This window comes from Gallus gallus, chromosome 5 (assembly GCF_016699485.2).
Source record: "Gallus gallus isolate bGalGal1 chromosome 5, bGalGal1.mat.broiler.GRCg7b, whole genome shotgun sequence".
NCBI lineage: Eukaryota > Metazoa > Chordata > Aves > Galliformes > Phasianidae > Gallus > Gallus gallus.
The window spans coordinates 1,282,011-1,302,843 of NC_052536.1; the positions used below are offsets into that span (position 1 = coordinate 1,282,011).

Consider the following 20,833-nt stretch of genomic DNA (forward strand, 5'->3'; position numbering starts at 1 on the left):
TAAACTTGAAACAAAATGTTAAGGACTGTGTTTTTTTCCTGGATGGATGATCATTTCTTTTTTTAAGCATATTCTTTTTATAGTTAAAATGGTGTCTGAAAGATGGAGAAGGAAATGAGGAAAGGCAAAAGACAGCTGTATTAATCACTGAGCAGTTTTAAAGAGCAATGTCTGCATAATTTTCAACAAACACATCCTGTCCTGATTCAGGAGCAATAAGAAGTGAGAGTTCATGTGCAACGTATGAAACAAATCCAGCATCATCATCCTTTCCGACAGCCCAGGTACATCATGAGAGGAGAAGGGCAGAAAGGTGTAAGAAAGCACCTATAGGGTACTGGAGGATGCTAACGCAGAGCAATACGCAAAGTAAACAACCAGACTCATTTCAAAAGACTTAATCACATTGGGTTGTCATCCATGCTCCAAGGACTAGCAATAAAGAATTCATTTCTGATGCAGCACCTTTTACCCCATCAAAGACACTTCTACGATATTAAGGTTATTAAGCCCTGAGAACAAGACTCAGCTGGCACCTCTAAATTTAGCTGAATATTAGGACGTGCGGGAATTTCTTACAGACGGCAGCCATCTCTTCTGAGCTGGGAAAGGTAAAAGCAATAGAATTTCATTACTCACAGTGAGATTTTGCCTGTCACATCTGTGGAGCAATGACACCAGAAGATTTCTCTAAGCGCTGGATTTCACTTGGCTGCCAGCAATATATGATGGCTTTGCTCTGCTTGTGAATAGCCTAAGAAATGGATTGGTTTATCAGTTGCTTGTGCATATATATTTGACTCTGCTAACTCTGCAGAAGTAATAGATGTGTTGTTATTAGCAATCACAAATGCTACCAAAGCTATAAAGCCATTATTTAGCTTACCTCGGTTTATTGATTAAGCAGCATTTTAAATTAAAACTACTAAAACACTGGTCTTGTTCCTTAGTTATATAGTGGAATTAAGACGTCAAAGGGTCAATTCAGGCTTTATTTTGGGTGATTACTTCTATTAATCATAATTCCTCAACAAATTCTCTTTTGAAAATGATAGTTAATAGAAAACTAAAACCAAACTAAGAACCTCATATTTGGTTTCAAATTAATGAACCTAAATTAGATATTGCCAGAGAGAATGGAAACCCCACAGCTCTAATAGGGCATAAACGAGCAGAGCAGTTTGGCTACATGCCTTCACGTTGCACACACACTGCTTTTGAAAGCATGGAGATATCTACAAGGATATGTGGTATATAAAAAGTCAAGTGAGGCTGTGTCGAATTATGACTCAAATCAAGAGTAAGACAACAGTACTCTTTAAACAGCACATTTTCCCATGTCACAGGAGAGGCGTAAATAAATTTTCCACGTGTAATAGGCACTAAAGATCGTGTCAAAAACGTTTTGTTAACTTTGCCCGGGTTTACAATTCTGAAACAGTCAGTTATGCCTGATGTCATTTTAAAGGCATCTGCAGAAAAAAAACAACATATGAACTGCCTGCCATATCCAATTCTGTTTTCCATCATCCTTACTTACACAATAAGTTCCATCATGATATCTGCCCTGAAGTATGCTTACCCTGGTGCCTGAGCTGGCCCTGGGCTTCAACACTAATACTCTCAGACACAGCCCCTCAGCCAGGATGCTAGATGCTCATCCAACAAGCTCTGTGCCAAATCAGCCATCCCTGGTCAGTGACCAGAGGAATGCAATGCGGCTCAATGCATGTGCAGAACATGTCTTTTGTCAACAGGACACGATGCTGGATCATATCAGCACCTACCGTAGCAGCATTTAATATGAACATCATGCTTGAAGCTGACACCCCAGCTGACAGGCTGACAGCAGAAAAGATGAAGAGACAGAAGGAAGAACGCAAGAGGCCATTATCTGATGCATATGAGATGAAATCCTTCTGGACGTGACATCGCTTTACAGTGTAGGTCAATATTTGACAAAGACAGACGATTAACCAAATATTTCTTGATGTGCCAAAATATGCTTGTCATAGCGTTAATCAAAGTGTTCCAATGCAGTTACAGCTACAAAGGCAGACATACACACGCTGAACATCCAGGTTTCCATGCACTTGCTACAATTCATTACCATTATTGTTCTGTAGTTTTAGTTAAATGCTCACTGATTCAGTGTTGTGCACATCAGGGCAAGAACAAGAGTTGCACACTGCCCTCGTAAAAATCTACGCTAATGGCAGTGATCCACTGTCGACACTGCTGAAATGCACCACCCACCACCTCACTGTGCTCACATCCACTGTCTGGTCTCCATAAATGCTCAGCGGGCATAGATGAATATCAGTGGCTGCAATTTTTTTCTGCACAGAGGAACTGAATGACACACGTTGCTTCACATGCACTTCCATGTCAGGTGCCATTTGTCAGACTGCCCCTCTGCTGCCATCTGTCACATGGCAACAAAATGGAACAAAACACTGGTGGGAAAGTTCAACCTCTACTGCCGTATCATCAACATCTACCTCTGACATCTTAATAAAATAGAATGCATTACTTTCAAAGCAGACCTCATGCATTTCTGACAATTATTACAAATGAACTGTTTACTTTCATCTAGTTCATCCCAGACAACAGCAAATAATTCCCATCTCGTGTTAATTATAGTATGTGAATCTATAAATTGAATTGTTCAGTGGTCAAGTAGAAAGGGATCAATCACTGCATCATTGTGACAACTTGAAATATTAGTAGGGTACTGACTGTCACAATGTGCCACATTTCAATTCTTCTTTTACTTTCTTTTGTGTTTAAAAGGACCACCACCAAGTTTCTGTTCTGTCTTTCATAAGTTAATTACTAGCAGTCTCCCTCTAAAAATTCCCGTACACTGAGTGAAGGGAGCATTGCAGTTTCTGCCAAACAATTTTCCTGCACAGAAGACAATGCTTGTGATCAAATAGAGAATATACGATAACAACGTAGTACGCTATTCACTCTTCATCGTACTTCTCCTGCAATTAAATACAAAAATGAGGGACAAAATTCATGTCATGTGGTTTTAGTGGGTAATATTCGTGGTACGTGGATGGTTGGACTAGATGATCTTGGAGGTCGTTTCCAACCTCGGTCATTCTATAATCATAACCTATGACTAATACTTAATTTTTTTTTAATTATTCATTTGTATAAACTAACTATTGAGTTGAGTCAATACGCAAAACTGACTTCTTTTTAAAAATAAATATATCATCAGTATATGTATGTATGTATACATATATATACACTATACTATATGTGTGTGTATATATATATATATAATAATTCTCAGAATACACAGAATGGAAGAATGAAGAATTCATGTGTATATTTTTCCAGAAATCTGGAAAATCCATTCTGAAGCTTTTCATTGAGAAATTTGTTTATTAAGCAGGGAAGCAATGAAACTGTGCTAATATTTCATATCCTTATAGAACACCTTTTAATCTGAGAATCATAACTGGACTAAAAGTGGGGAAATAGGAAATAGGTCATTCTGAGCACACCATAACAAATGCATCTGAAGTGGACAGCCACTGTAATTTCCAGCTTTTCATAGCTCATTATAACAGAAAAAAAATTACAGATTTCAGAAGCTATTGGATAACGGAATAAAAATGCCCTCTCAATATAACACCCGATTATGAAAGGTCAAGATTGGACTTCGCTGTCTTATTTCTTAAGCGGGGAAGCACTAGAACATTTATGCTTCCCAATGACTAAAACAGTCTTGTGAAATATGTATGCTAAGTCTAAGAAAATGACATACCACATATAACAGCAGAATATGACCCTTTTTAAACACAAATAGGCTTAAACACTTTTAAAGTAGATTTTTTTTTTCTTTTTTTCTTTTTTTTTTTCCACAAGAAAATTAGTAAAATGTACTTTTTCATTTTTGTATATAGGCATTACCGTGATCTTTGCCTTTTTGGTATATTGAGCACTTCTTAGTTGCAAATTTTATAATGGTAAGTAATACGTTATAGGACTAAAAGTGCACCCCAAAAGTTTTGATTTATATATGCTCTCACTCATATATATACATATGGTATATATGGTTTAATGAGGAAATAGTGGTGGTAGGTTGATGGTTGAAATGGATGATCTTGGAGGTCTTTTCCAACCTCAGTGATTCCATGGCCCTATATATCATATATATATATATGTTACATACGGATATATACACATACTTATATAAATTCATGTATATGAATATCTAATGTGCATTTTTATGTTTACAAGTGCATACAGATTGATAGAAAGAGAGATGAAATCAGAGATGAAGACTATTATGCAAAAGGAAAATTCAAATAGAAGTTTTAAATGGTATAGTCTTCAAGTGGAAATTGCTTTTAACCATTTTACTTTGGAATATCTAATAGAAAAGCCTAATAATCTTTATTTGCAAAGAGAAGGATATGGTCCATGACCTAGTTGCCAGGCAACCGTATGGCATTGCAAAACACTTTCTTAAGATGTTCTGCTGGATCCTCGTAGTGGGGAGAGGCCCAGCCACACATTTCTCTGTAAAGCTGATTGTAGAAAGAGTTTTGAAGTATTCTAAATAGACCAAGCACAACTGTGACTGAAATCATATAAGCTGAAGCTCCTTTATGACCACGTTCTTTGCAATGCCTAATAGCCATGAATCAGAAGAAATGCCAAGATCTGTTCACCTACATCCCAGCACTGGGAAGTACATCTATCCACAATGATGGCTGGAATGAAAAATGTTCACTGATCCACTGAGGTGAAACATGCGCTTCAGAATAGCACTATTTTTTAAGCCACACCAACAAATTACATGAAATACATTCATGCCACATACAGGTAGAAGAAGAATTTATGCATCATTATTTTTTCTTCATTCTGAATCATTATGTGGATTGTTCTAAAATCAACTGGTACCAAGGATCCTGCCTGGCATCGTCTCTAAGACATCAAACTTAAACCACACTGAAAATGAGCAGAAGCCAATGTCCTGTGCAAAAGTAGCCAAGTAATCTTTGAGGTGAACATAACTCATTTCTAAATCTTTAAACAAAATGTGAGGGTTGATTCTCCCCACCAACATCACTTTATTTGGCTCTGTCTCACTTGATCTTCACCATCGCTTGGAAAAAGGGACATATAGAACTGAAAGCATACAGGCATGCAAGTTAGCTAGATTGTTGTTGACTTTTAAGGCATTTTTTTTTCATGTTGTTGGCACCAACCCCAAGACATCTCTTGACACAGCAGCAAGGTGCAGCTATAATAACTACAACTGCTGAATTCCTCAGAAATGTGAAATGAATGCCAAGTAGGGCAGCTTACCTCATTTCTCTGGGATGGGTTCTTGAAGATATACATCCTTTCCAAATAGATGCTTGAAACAGCTTTAATAGCCTCTTCACAGTCCATACCTCGGGTATTTCAATTTCACATGCATAAAAAGTTCTGCTTTTGACATATTTGGAATTAGGTGCAGGCTGTTGCTGTGACAGGATCACAAGACTTTTGCTCGCTGGAAATTCTGAAATGCATCAGACTGACTTCAGATAGGATTTGTTGTGGCTGTAACTGAAATGCAGCAAATGTCTGCAGTGTGGCCCAAACAGCCTGAAACAAAACACTATTGAATTTGATGGGTGCAATTTGATGATGCTGGTCAAGATCAGCTGTGAAAACCCACATCTATGTTTTGATTATCACTGTATCCAGGATTTCATTTATTTTCATGCTTGACATGGATAATCTTCTCATATATATTAGTTTGACTTTGCTGAGAAGTACTTTGCCGTCATTTAGTGACCTCATGAGTTTCTTTCCACAATTCTTATGATTCCTCCTGGCAGAAAAAGCTACCATTCTGCAACATCTGCTTCAGAGTAGGGAAGCACGTACAAAACATCAGAGTGAAATGTGTTTCTGATTCAGAAGCAAGGAAAAGCAAACTAATATGAGTAAATTATTTTCAGTCTAGGAAAAGTTGCAGTGTACCACTATGTGTAGACAGAGGTGGGAGCTTAGGAGTTACAGCTGCTTTAAATACTTCATGCAAAAGGAAAGCATGAAAGCTTTGTATTAGGCAGTGAATTGCTCCTAAGGCACTAGTTCTTGAAGTATTTCCCTCTCAGTCACGAGGTACTTGTATTCTACTGATGACATGCATAGCAAGATGACATTCTCGCTTTTCCTTTCTGCTTTCAGACTCCTTACCGTGGGGTACATGACCCATGAGAAACCAGAAGAACCCAAGAAATCATACAACACACGCCAACTAAAACGCTCTTCTCTGCTGTAGTGTCCAACATGTCACCTGCTGTAGTCAAATCCACTTTCACCATTTCAAATATATTTATATTGCTGAGGTGAGTGCAACTATGAAGGATGGAACTGATTTCTATACAGGGTACTAAGACATTTTAACTCACTTCCATTTGCAAAAAACAACCCTTCCTATGTCTGACTTTGAACTCTGCCAACAGTTCAGGGCTCAAAATAGAACTAGTGACAACAGTTAGAAAAAACAGCAACCAAACATACTTTATTGTTTAAGTAAGCAGATTTGAAATGGTATTACTCATAGTCAAGTATACATGGAGCCCTATTGTCCCATCTTTACATTTATCGTTATGAGTTGCATTGTACTCTGACTAGGTTTACATAGATTTTTAATTATTATTTTTTCTGCATTCACTGCCCCTTAATTCTTAATCTAAAACCTAATCTGACAAAAAGGTACATTAAATAGAACGGACTAAGAAAATACTTGGGAATGGCTTTTTTTTAACAAAGAAACTAATTTATAGTATGTAATTACTAAGTCAGATATAATAGTTCAAAAACTGGACTGTATTACAAAGCAATTCTTCAAACATCCATTTTGGATTATTGCTGAAAGGTACTAATTGATCTATGCTAGACTAGCTAACAAACATTCATAAAATAGTGAAAAATGCATGCTTTAGAAACCTGGTTTATTCTTGCCTATGGACTAAAAAGAATGCGAAGTTGGAAGCAAGTGATGAACGTTTGTAAATGTGTATTAGTGGCATTTACAGTTTCTTTTCTTTTGTGCCAACAGAATCTTCAAACTTCTTCTCACTTCTTTCAGGTGGTTTTTTGTCTTCAGGTTTAGTCCATGGTGGGTTGCGCAACATCTGCTGAGGGTGAAAACAGCATCAGTGCAAGCATCCTTTGATAGTGGAAAAACCATGCAAGACTAAGTTTTTTTATTTTTATTTTTTTAAACTTGCTTGTTTTGGTCTATCAAATGAAAAGCACAGGTGTACAATTCATTTAAGTCTTTTCCATTGGTAGGATTGCTGAGTACAGCTTGGCATAATTGCAGATGTATCAGTGATTTGATAACATCTTCTTCCTTCTCTTCCCAATATGTGGATATGACCTTATTAAATTGAGTCATTTGACTACACGGCTACACCAGGCCAAGTATGAAACAATTTAGAAGATGGTTAATAGCCAAGAGCTATTGTGAATAGATGAACTGAAATCTGGTAAAGTGAAAGTCTGTAACTTGAGTAAGCAGTTCTGCCTCAAAAGCATTAGAATAGGATGTGTAGAAATACTTCAAGTAACTGCATGCTTTGCGAGAGCTTTTAATAAAAACCCAACAATTTGTTGGAAACTGAATACCTGCAAGCTTGTCTCTGTTTCTTCCATCTTCAAATGAGATGTTGAATTATTGTAATTCCCCAAACATGTCTTGCCAACCTGTCAATAGAGAAATCACAGGTAATTATTGTGTTTTTTTTCCTCTAAAATACCCATTAAATTAAAAACAAAAACAAAACAAAACAAAAAAACCAACCATCCAATCATTGGTGACACTCCCCTGGGCAGTCTGATCTGGCTGGCTTTAGGAATTTAATATTTACTTTCCTTTTTTTCCTTCTATTTTTATCTTGTAGAATCACAAAGGTTGAAGAAGACCTTTAAGTTCACCAAGCCCAACTTCAACCCATTCCCACCACAACAACCCAGTGCCACAAATTATACACACTGAATTATAGGTAGTGAAGTTCATTCCTACAGTGGTCCCATGAAACAGGTGAATAATTACAATCATCTGTTGTATGTGGGGAAATAGTGACAGCTGAAAACTGACATTAGACTTGAGGACTCTTGAGGGCAACAAAGCTAGTGAGGGGTCTGGAGCACAGGCCTTATGAGGAGCAGCTGAGGGAGCTGGGATTGTTAAGTCTGGAGAAGGGGAGGCTCTGGGGAGACCTTATCACTTTCTATAAGTGCCTGAAAGGAGGTTGTAGTGAGCTGGGGGTTGGCCTCTTCTCCTGTGCTCAAACTGTGCTGGGGAGATTCAGGCTGGACGTTAGGAAATACTACTTCTCCAAAAGAGTGGTCAGGTGCTGGAATGGGCTGTCCTGGGAGATAGTGGAGTCACCGACCCTGGAGGTGTTCAAGGAACATTTGGATGTTGAATCGAGGGGCATGGTTTAGTGAGAACCATTGATGATGGGTGGACGGTTGGACTGGATGTTCTTGTAAGTCTTCTGGTGATTCTATGATTCTATGACTCTTTAATGATTCTTATCTCGTCTGATCTACTGAATCTCTTGCGTAATATTAATCATAGAGCTTATTGAATGGAGAAGTCAGAGAAATCTCAAGGTATCAGAAGGCTTGTTAGAGTCTCCATCGCTGTCATTTTACTCCAACAAGAATGTCAATTTCTTTGCAAATATACTTTTTAACATGATGGAAAACAGAGCTGAACAGTACAAACAAAATGCTGTAAGAATTACACATTAGATTGCAAATCAAAGACAACTCTGCATTATAAGTCTAAAATCTTTAACTAGCACTAAAATCTCTACTGTAATTAAATTAAATGTCCATTCAGGACTAGAATTAATTACACTATTTGCAAAGAAATTAAAATGTGAAACATAGTAAAGCATAGATAGTCTTTGGCCATTGCTTTAAAATTTGCTCACATTGGAAGTTTTATACTTCTTTTGTCATTGAAAACTAATACATGCAAACAGAGTGAGAATTAACTGAAAGTATGTAAGCTGTAAAGGTTCTTTCCAACTGAATGGTGATTTGACTTATTTCAAATTTTCACATATATCTTCCCTGAGATGGTTCCCCTCAGCATAAATTCTTGGAAAATGTTTGAAGCTAAGCCACATAGAATATTTTTACACACCCCACAAAATCAGAAGTGTTGGTGAAAACAGGTATAAAAATACTTAATATTATAAATGTGTGCTTTGCTTATAGCAATAGGAAGGCAAACATACATTCAACAAGAAACCAGTAATATCCACTAGAAGGTTTGCCAGCATTTCTGCCACTTCATTTATATACACATTTTTTTTCAGTAAGGTTGATGGTATTTTTCTAGGATAGAATACTTTCTGTGTGCTCAAGAGAGGAAAGGAAAGAGAAGAAAAAGAATTCTGAATAGTACGCTTTGAGGCTTTTTTCTTGGACAATTTTGTACAGAAAAAAGAAATTAACTGAATTTGTCCCACAGCACTTCAAATCACAGTCAGATAAACATTTCCTCATTCAGCAGAGAACACTGAAAATCAACACTATCATGCAAATTAAATATGAAGAAATTATATAAATATCCTTCCAGTGCAAACAACATTAGATTGAAGTTAATTAAAAAGTTTAAGCTCCAAAAGTGAGCCTCTGAGATAATGCAATTGAAGTGATCTGTAGTATGAACAATGCAATGAAATATGTAGTATGGAAATTCTTTCCATATTTTCCCCACTGTACACTATAGCTAATAATGGTGAGGTGAATGTTACATAATAGGGAATAACCACTGTAGTGTTGATTAAAAAAAAATAACAAACCATCTCTTACAACAACTACTCCTTCTTTAATGACTTTAAATGGAAGAATCAGAGGTAGATTAAGTTGTTGCTAAAGACTAAAGAGTAAGAGGACAGATTAGGAAACTTTAGTATGTTTTTAACATTTCAAATGCTTAAAAGCATAGGTCTGGCAGAAGTATTCTGGTGTATTTTCTGGTGTAGTTAAATAAAATGTTTCTAGCTTTGTCACATTTAGAAAACTTGCAGGTGAATAGTCAGATGGCAAAATATATTGTAGGTTAAAAAAGGAACAGCATTTCAACCTGTGTAATGAAGAGGAGAGAAAGAACACAGATGAAATACGGTATCATTAACAAACCATTAGTGACATATCTCAGAATCTCACCCACGAATAAATTACTTGTGCACAGCAATCTCTGCATTTTATGTGCGGAAGCATGCTTTCCCTTGCCATTAATTTACTGTCTCTGATTTTTCAAGGATATCTGCCAAATTAATTATAAATAATTTATAATTACAGGCTTAATTTTAAGAGAAGAATAAAGTTCTGGGCTCCGCAGTCGCAAAATGACAGGGATCTTCTAGAAGGAGTCCAGTGGAGGGCCACAAAGATGATAGAGGGCCTAGAGCATCTTCTGTATGAGGAAAGCCTGAGTAAGCTGGGTGTGTTCACCCTAGGGAGAAGAAGACTGAGAGGGGAACTGATCGACGTTTATAAATATCTACAGGGAGGTGGAGGCAAATGGATGAGGGCAGGCTCTTCTCAGTGGTGTGTAGCGACAGGACAAGGAGTAACGGCCGAAAACTTGAACACATGAAGTTCCATTCAAAAATATGGAACAACTTTATGGGAAAGTTGATGGAGCACTGGAACAGGCTGCCCAGAGAGGTTGTAAATTCTCCTTCTGTGGAGCTACTCAAAACTCACCTGGGTGCCTACCTGTGTAACCTGTTGTAAGGTACCTGCTTGAGCAGGTGTGATGGAATCAATGATCTCTCAAGGTCCCTTCCAACCCCTGTCATTCTGTGATGCTGTGAAATATTCTCCTCATTACATTACAGATGCTGCATTTTTATCATAAGATATCAGAAAGCATCTAATGTTTGAGCACTTAATTTTAAAGGCTCTAAAACACAGCACCGAAAATTCTGAATAGTGATAGCTCCAAATGCATTATTAGTGTTGCCTTAAGCAATACATTTTGTGTATGCAACAGTAAAGAGAGAAATTTAACAAGATATGATAACTGAGGTTGGGCATGTTCTTGAAATATTGTTCCATCTTGATTAGTTTAGTATGCAATTTTGTTAGCTATGTATATTTATATGAAATTCAGGTCATAAAATGTGCAGCTTGATCAGTAAAGTATGCAAAATTTCAGAAGTTATGGTATTCAGTTCAGCTAGTGAATTATACAGCAGAGTAGAAGAAGTTTGCAGCTTGATGTATAAATTATAATAGTGGATCAGCCAAGTGTGCATCTTCATTTAAAAAGAATTTTCAAAAAGCCAATTAAAATTCAGCATTTCCTTGGCTATTAAACTACTCAATTTCATCTGCAAACTGTCAAATGATGTAACTACAAGGGTATCCCACTCTATCTAAGTGGTGAATAAGAGTTGTGTTTGTTTCTCAAGTAATCATGTCATTTATCACAAGTGGGCAGGAAATCAAGAAAATACTTCTATGTCTTCTAAAGGGATAAATTCTAACAAATTCCTATTTCCAAATATTACTTTATATTTTGCAATACTGGTTCAAACAATCTAAAATCTTTAAAAGACAGACTTAGCTAAAACTAGCTAAAGCAGTCATATTACAGCAAAAAAAACCCCACCTAAATATGAGAAACAAAATCACGCTTTCTCATACAACAAATTCTATCAGATGTCGTAATTAATTTGGTGTTTGAATTGTTATTAATCCATTCATAATAATCCAAGCCTGTTGCTTTACTGTATATGTGGTAGTCTCTTAATTTCTAAAAGGGCGATCATCTACTTGTTCACATAACAGATTGTTACTATGTACCTCTCAGACTGAAATTTGCTAGTTCACAAGATTTTAGCTCTCCACCAAAAGAAGTATGCGCTTACCATAGAATATCCCGAGTTGCAAGGGAGGGACCTATAAAGATAATCAAGTCCAAACTCTGGATCCACAAAGGACTACCCAAAAGTCAGACAATTTATCTTAAAGTGTTGCCCGGATGCTTCTTGACCTCACTGAGTAGATATTCTGAATTCTTATATTTATTTTTTTTTCCCCATAATAATACAACTTTTCCAACTTTTGACGCTGGACATTAATCATTGACATATTTACAGAATAGATGAACTATTAAAATGTCATTCCGCTGTGGAAATAATGATATTAGGCAAGTTAGGTCTACATTTTATTCCAGAAAATTGTTTATCAGGTCTGTTAAAGAATTTGTAACATAGCAGTATTACTGAAATCACTTCAAGAATTTTATCATGATTTTCATCACTAGAATTTTGTTACAATAATGATTTATTTTTTTCTCCCATTACTTCCTTGGGAAAGAGAAGGGAGAACACAATAATATCAAAGCTCTACAATTGAAACTGACAGAGAAAAATGAAGGTAAATTCTGTGGTTGCTTAGAAACATGGATAAGTTTTGGTCCAATACTCAGTGTCCTTTGTCATGGAATGATTAATGAACGTGCAGTGTTTGTTTACTGCAGGAAATTAAGGCAGTAAATAAAAGCACTATCACTTTTACCCATCAGTTACTCTACAAGGACACAGAGCAAGAAATGTAAGATGAGAAAAGAACAAATAAACATTTTATAACTTGTTGGGTTTTAGCACTACCAAGAAGATAGCTTTAAATGACACATATAGGAAATACATGAAATGAAAAAGAGACAAAGTACCTTTTTGTGCAAAAGTAGTTGTCCTACTAATTAGAATCAGAAAAGGCTCCCAGGAAATTTACATTGGTCACACACTGGCACAGGCTGCCCAGGGAGGTGGTGGAGTCACCATCCCTGGAGGTGTTCCAGAACTATGGAGATGTGGCACTAAGGGACGTGGCCAGTGGGCATGGTGGAGGTGGGTTGGGGTCGGACTTGGGGATCTCTAGAGGTCTTTTCTGGCCTTAATGATTCTATGATTTTGGGAAGAGAGAAAGGAAAAATGATATACAGGAAAGAGCTCTTGAGAACCCTTCTACTCAGAGCCTCCCGCAAGGAAAACATGTCTCTCCACAATGCTATTAGTAAAGTAGTATTAACAAGACTACTGCAGTAAAATGATAACAGTCTAATCAGGATCATTTATTTATATCTTTAACAATGAAACTGAAGTTAAGATTTTATGGTCTTAGACAAACTTTATATGATTTGAAAGAAACAAGATGTACTATATACTATATCCTACCTGCTTCTGACTATGACAAGTCGTACGTCAAAGTTCATGACAGTAAAGATGTCAGCAGCGTCTATATTAAATATGAGCTAATTTCATTTGGCCTGTCTCTATGCCTTTTATAAATAGCATTTCATTTGTACTCACTCCAGTGTATACTATATTTATTAGAATGGACATGCAGAAAGACATGAAGAAAAACTGTAGTGCATTTCTCTCATTTGAGAGAACTAGAAGAACGTTTAGCCCTACAGACCATAATACTAGTTGAGACCAGCAACTAGCCATTTCCCCCTATATTTTAACATAAAAATTGAGATGTTGCATGTTTTTCTCTAGTCAGTCTTTAACACGGTAATTCTTACAAGACATAAATCACATTTTGTTTATCAGAGAGACAATTAAAACTCTAAGAAAGTGTTGAAACATTGGGTTTTCAAGCAACATCTGAATTTTAATCATATTCATTTGAAGTCCCAGTCTTTATCTTGGCCTCCACAATTTCTAAGGAATTTCTAACCAATGACATGAGAATATATCAGAGGTTCTTCACTACTCAGCCTATACCCCCTTCACTGAGAGTTTAGCAGCTGTAAAACTTCTGATAAATACACACAAAACCAAATGAGGCTAAAAATACAAGAAAAGTTTGAATGCATTCTCAAGACTGGAATTTTCTCTAAGTGATAGTGTTCACAAGCACAAATAACAGCTTTGTATAATTGAAAGAATATGATTGGGGTTGGAGCTTGATGATCCTTAAGTTCCCATCCAACACAAGCCATTCTACGATTCTATGATTATTTAGGCAAATAATTTGCTTCCAGTTATTTAAGGTCAGAAGGTGATATCTCCAAAACAATGATACTAAGATTATTTGCAGAAAGTAGCATGTTTAGTTCATTTTTCAAACATAATTAATTTGATTTCTTTCTATCTGTAAAAATACATATCTGCTGACATAAGATAGGAAAATAGTGACAAAGGATTTATATCCTGATGTCATCATCACACTTCTAGTACTGCCTATATAATTCTCATTCAGATGGAAAGTGAATGTAAGAGAAAGAAAGAAGTTTAATCTTAAGCAACAACTGGGAAAACTGCATTGCTGCAACAAAAAGTGGCCCAGTTATGTCCTTAGGCTTCTAAAACTGTTGCAAGTGTTTTGAAAAATTTATTTCAATAGCTTCTCTCTGAAAATCTCACTTGCATTTCTTTAATTAAGAAATTAAGACTTATGTTCATGAGAAAAAAAAAAAAAACTGCTTTTCATACCTAAAGTTTGTCTGGCATGAAATCAAAAGGTCATGTGTGGGATCCTAGAAAAGAAGACGGATTTCACCTAAGTCTTCAATGGGACTGTAGCACAGAAATAGGGAAAATACTCTGGGGAAGGAATTATTCAATGCAATCCTTGTAAGCAAATACAGTACTTTGCGTTTGGCCACATTTTGAAAATATATATTTCTACAAAACACTACAGATAATGCCAGATTTGGAGATCTACCATTTCATTTTAAGGACCAAACTCTTTCATTTGATCCTGTATCCCAGAGGCTGTGCTTCTTCACTGCCCACTTTATTACAGTGAAAAACAGAAGCAGCAAATTTTAATCACACTGCAGCTTTTGTTTCTGTGAGGGATAAATATTGCACTGGAGATATGGCAGTCCTAATAATCTATTTTTTAACTCAGCTCTTGAGGCCATTCCTTAACAGACACTCCAAGCTCAGCACAGTGAAATTTCATTGACTTTTTTGCATATTGGAGTGAAACTTCCCTCTTTTATGTGAACAGGCTGAAACTATGACTACTGCAAAATTATCTAATATATATCCATTTTTCAGTTGGAAGATGAATTTGCTACAACACAAAAGCAATGCAAGACTGAATAAAACTTTTGCCTCCTTTATTTTCCAATAAGAAACGTTATCCAGCAAGGCACAATGAATTTATACTCCCCTATGGATATGTTTTCCCTGGTTTTAATATTGCTTCTCCATAAAGGAGGTTTTGTCAAATACAGATTTAACACACCTTAAAGATTTAGGATTTAATGGAAATGTGAGTCCCATAGAAAATAGAATTGGTCTTAAAATATGATAATAATTGAGAGATTAAATGAAACAAGAGTTAAATCCCATGAATCAAGCTTAGATGTATAGCCTCATTTCTTTATCTGTGAGCTACAATGCATTTAGAAGCAGGAAGGGAACACGGTTAAGGCTTAATTTATTTTCAATCATGACGAATGCTTCAACTTCTCAAAACTTCTAACTACAGTTAGAGCCTTCCTCTGCTTTCTCTGAAAAACATTTCATATCAGTTTCAGTCCTCTTGACTAAACAGACAAGAATACAATTGGCAGTAGCACAAAAGAACACCTCCCTTGTCCAAGTAAAAAAAAAAAAAAAAGAATGAAATCCCTCAATTTATGGAAAAATAGTTCTTTTTTTCCAGTGTCTGTCATTGCATAATTTGATACAGAGTGAGCATTTACGCATTTTCTTGAGTTGAGCAATGTTTAATTTCTCTTCTTTTTTTCCTCCCTGCTTGAAGTATTTGTTCCAGTAAAAAGTTAGCATCTCTTTCCAGAAATGTTCAGCAAAATTCTACCTAAATAAATCGACATTTCATTTAATGTTTTGTAACCCTCCCAAGCTGTAACCAAAGTTCAGTCATAATCCAAGTAGAGTTATCTCTAGCTTCAAAACTTTAGATTTTATTCTTTCTTCTCCTTTATTAATAAGATCTCAAGAACTAATGTTTTCTTCTTCTTTAGACATAAAGAAAGCTGCAGCAGCAAATTGTGCACTCTTGCAGATACACTATTCATCTTTGCCCCTCTAGAGGATGTGGCAGAGGAGAAGTCATTTATAATTGAATAAACAATTAATGTTTGCAATAAATGTGGAATTTATCTAGCTTATTTGTTGAGTACTCTATCACCTAGATCTGTTCCCCAGACTTTTCTTCATGCTGTAACACGCTGCTATGATTGCTACCAGCAAGCCATGCGCTGATCTCCATAGGAGATGGTTGAGTGTGGATGAAAGGGATGTGCTCAGCAGTTCACTCAAGAATCACTGTGACTGTCTGATATTTTTGCTGGTATCTTCTACATTTTCACAAGCTAGAACTGTGGATCCCATCCTACTGTGGATGGGATTGCCTATTTTCGCTGTTACATCGTCACCTAAGTAAATCACATGGATAATCACCATTATCCGTGGTTTTGATGTTTTCATAGCATCTAGATTAAAACCTGATTTCTAGGTGAATTCAACTTACATCCTGAGAATCACATTCCTGCACACTCTGGTTTTCTTCCTTTCTTGAGGCCACGTGCAGACTCTCTTTCTCTGCTGAGGCATTTTGCTGGACATTGAAAAAAAAAGAAAAAAAAGGAAAATTAAACCAACAGTTAATACAGACAAAACTTCATAAAAGCCAATTTAGAAAATCAGGAGAATCACAAGGATCTGATATTGCAAACTGCTAACTACTGAATGCACTACATTTTCCGTAAGTTTTATAGAAAGGAATGTTTAATGCTCATGTTTTTAAATATCTAAAGGGAGGTGGGAGGCAAATGGATGAGGCCAGGCTCTTCTTGGTGCTGTGTAGTGACAGGACAAGGAGCAATGGCCTAAAACTGGAACACAGGAAGTTCCATACAAAAATATGGAAAGACTTCTTTATGGGAAGGGTGATGGAGCACTGGAACAGGGTGTCCAGAGATGTTGTGGAGTCTCCTTCTATGGAGATATTCAAGACCCATCTCAATGCCTACCTGTGCAACCTGCTGTAGGGTACCTGCGTTAGCAGGAGTATTGGACTCAATAATCTCTTGAGGTCCCTTCCAAAACCTGCAATTCTGTGATTCTTTTCTAATACGTATTTTCATTAAGTCATCCCCCTAGAAAAGATTACTTCTGTATAAATAAACAATCAAGATTTTCAATCTGAAACTGACCACAGAGAAGTGACTGTGCTATATTGTTTGATATGTTACTAACTAAATCAGTGCTTAATAACACAGAACAAATTAAATCACATTTTCTCTTGCATCAACATTTAGGTGGGGGGGAGAAAGAGGAGTGTAAAGGAGAAAAGAAAGTATTTTCCAAACTCATATTTCTCTGCCTCTTGTGAAATAATGGATTATCATTTCATAACTGGGCTTTCATCTGTACTGAGTTCTTTGCCTGTTTGGGCTGCAATCAAAATACAGTTCTACAAACTTAAATTTCCTCTTATTGAAAAAGATGGGTGTGATGTGAGTAATTCACAGTGCACGTACAGCACACACATTAACCTGATTTCTTGACTACCTACAGCAGTAAATCTACACAGGATGCCAGGAAAAGCAGTCAGCTTGAACCTTTATTAACAGGAGAAAATAAATGTCTCTGCCTAGATACCAGATTTCTCAGCATGTCACACTAGAAAACCAGGGAAGTCTGAGATATTTAGGGGAGACTGTCATCAAGGAAGCATTTTCCCCATGTCTTGCTTTCAAATACTACTGCTAGTAAACAAAATAAGAACATTTTCCATTCTCATCCGATAACACTACTATCTGAGTGTAATGCTTTATCCTAGAAGCTTCATTTGTTGTAAGATTTCTACTTGATAGGCAGCACATCATCCCAGCTATTGTACAACCATCATCTTCAAATATTTTCATATTGCTATCCTATGCCAACATTGATCTGTATGTCTTAAGATGTAGATTGAAATGTCATGACACTTCTTGCATGGGTCCAAGGTTACCAGAACCATAAAGACAAAAAGGGACAGAAGATGGGAAGGAGTTTTGCCAGGCCCAGGTTAGCTACCATAGATTTGAGTTCTGTTCTTACAGCCAGAATGGCATAGAACATTCTTACATTTTATGTAGGCACGTTTAATCAATAACATTTTGAAGCTGAGATTGACTTCTTACACCAATCCAGGGAAAAAAAAAAAAATCAATATTAAAATAAAACACCAGTACTTATGAAGGCTTATAAGTTTGTTGATTATGTAGGAAGTTTTCAAGAAGACTCTGAAAACAAGAAGCGTCTCATAATAAGAAAAGAATATGCTATTCTCTGCCGGAATGAAGCCCATTTACTAGATTGACAGCTAACCTAATGAAAATGCCACCAAGTACTCTGGAGCAAATTGATTTGGAAACAATTTCTGAATTCCTTCCCAGTTTGCCTGGAGCTTTTTGAACTCTCCTCAAAGCTTTTCCATCCAGGATTTCACACGTGAATTTTTTTTTTGAGGACCAGCAGCCCTTTAACCTTTTTTTTTTCTTGGAAATATTTTTAAAGTTACAAAATTTTCCTGGTGAGACCTTACAAGCCTGACTAGAAAACAAGCTTTGAGTTTCAGATATTTGAAATAAACTACATTTTTACAATGCATTTGGCACACATGGTTGCTCAGGGAACCCACTGGTATATACTTGGTTTGTGGTCAAAATTTCAGAATACTTATAACTGGAAAGCAAGTCAAACTGATTATTTCCTTCAATTCTCTTCTAAAGTCTATACTTGAAGAAGTGACAGAGCCTATCCCTGCTACAAGCCTTTAACATTCATTCACTTATACTCTGCATGTTCTTTTGCTTCCAATGTCTTACAAATCTTCTCAAAGCCTGTACTTTTATTGTATTAGCCTCAATTTATGGCTAAAGAAAACTAGAAAGTTACATCAACAGAATCCCACCTTCTATAATCTTTTGACTTTGATACACAGTTGAATTCTTTCCTATTGCAGAGATAGGAAACAGCACAGCTTGGGTTGGAAGGGACCTCAGAGATGGTTCCAACCCTCTGCATGATCATGTTATCCAATCCCTCATCCTTCCTGGTATTCAGAGGGGCTGCTAACCATGGGGACTAGAAACATGAAACAACCAACACCTGAGCTAGAATCATATAACCACGAAGGTTGGAAGAAACCTCTAAGATTCCTCAAGTCCAACCCCAATCCATCTCCACCATGCCCACTAACCATGTCCCTAAGTACCATATCTCCATGTTACATGAACACTCCAGGGATTGTGACTCCACCATCTCCCTAGGCAGCCTGTGCCAGTGCAGTACCGCTCATCAATTCTTCTCTGACTTCCAACCTGAACCCTGGAAACCAAGGAATTTGTGTGCACACCATGTGCACACACCAGCCAGTTATTCAAGAAAAAGGTGTTGATCCTATCATCTTTCCCTTCCTTCTCTTCTCAGTTCCACGCTTTGCAACTGCAAAAGTAGAGTCACGTTTTGGATTGTGCAGTAGACTTTTTACCTGCTCTCCTAGCTCTATAAATTTCAGACATTTTAAAGGGGTAATCTGTTAAACCTCTCCACAACAGAAATCACAGATAAATATGTATGACTGCCTGCAGAGAAAAATAAAGCAAACCACTGTAGCACATTTTTTAATATCCTGACTTCAAATTCTTTCACAGTTTAACTCACACACAGAAATGCACGAAAAGTCCAATTCTAATAACAAAACGTCACACTATGTATTACTGTGATGGTGATGGTCACTGTATATACATGCATATATCTGTGTATATACTTAGGAGAGGTAACTAACTTTCCTCTACTAAACAGTCAATATTATTCACCAGTAAAAGGAGAGACATAGTTCACTTTTCATTTCTATTTAATTCATATCTTCAGAGTTATGTTTATATAGGGCAATTCATCTCAAAGGACTGCAAATCTAATGGCATACAAGATATTTAAATTTCTACATATTGCTTCTTAAGGAAACAGAATTTCCTTTTTTTTTTTTTATTTACGCGAAATTTAAACATCTTTAGGGTGGAAAATATTTGCTTTCTCGTATACATTATGTCACCACTGAACACAGCAATTACAAGTTTTTACAAAGAATCCAGGAAAAACTCAGTTCCAGTGAAATTGAAAATTGTTAGCACAACTTTAACAAGGATACTGAAATAATATTTTCTTTTCTTCACTTTTCATGTATATTTGTGTTGGTAATAATGAAATTTCTTAGAGATGAAAGTTTATGATAAGCTCATATGGCTGAACATCCATGAGAAGGAGAGGATTTATTCTTTCAAATAGATCTTTGAGATTATATGAGTTATATTTAGATGCGCTAATTTCCTGAAGCATCCTTTTCAGAACATTAGTATGAGTGCGTTATTTTCCCTCATGTACGGATCACCTGCCTCTCTCAGTATTATGTTATGTTGAGCACAATACGAGCATTAAAGTTTTTACATTTTTCTTAGTGGGATTTTGGTATGGGATTCTTCTTCTCTTGAAAAAACTACTCTAGAAGAAGAAAAGAAGACTTCATAAAATCTCATCACAAAGAGGCAGGGAAGGTATCCTGAACTTTTCTAGCACTGTTTGTAGCATTTCCTACTACGTCATAATTTTCCCAGTTAATGTGAGTCTCCTCAGGAAAACAATACCCGAAACATAGACATGAAAGAGGCACAGAAGTCGAAAATAATGTCAGTTTATGGTAATTTACAAAATATACTTGCATTTTCAGTATGGAGTGAAAGTCCTTTATTGATGCACAGCAAACTAGTGTTTAAGCTGACGTTGAA

General features: G+C 36.4%; 1 protein-coding gene across 2 annotated transcripts in view; it reads right to left on the reverse strand.

The window, feature by feature from the left end:
* Nucleotides 1-6,520: 6,520 nt before the first annotated feature.
* Nucleotides 6,521-20,833, reverse strand: part of LUZP2 (leucine zipper protein 2) — a 167,491-nt gene continuing 153,178 nt past the window's right edge. The window contains exons 11-13 of one of the 2 annotated variants that reach the window (NM_001199521.2): nt 16,531-16,617; nt 7,660-7,737; nt 6,521-7,166 (exon numbers count right to left, since the gene is read on the reverse strand). In NM_001199521.2, coding sequence (NP_001186450.1) covers nt 7,059-7,166; nt 7,660-7,737; nt 16,531-16,617 — 273 coding nt within the window. In that variant the 3' untranslated portion in view covers nt 6,521-7,058. The remainder of the gene's footprint in view (nt 7,167-7,659; nt 7,738-16,530; nt 16,618-20,833) is intronic. The other variant, XM_015286211.4, reaches the window with a different exon arrangement.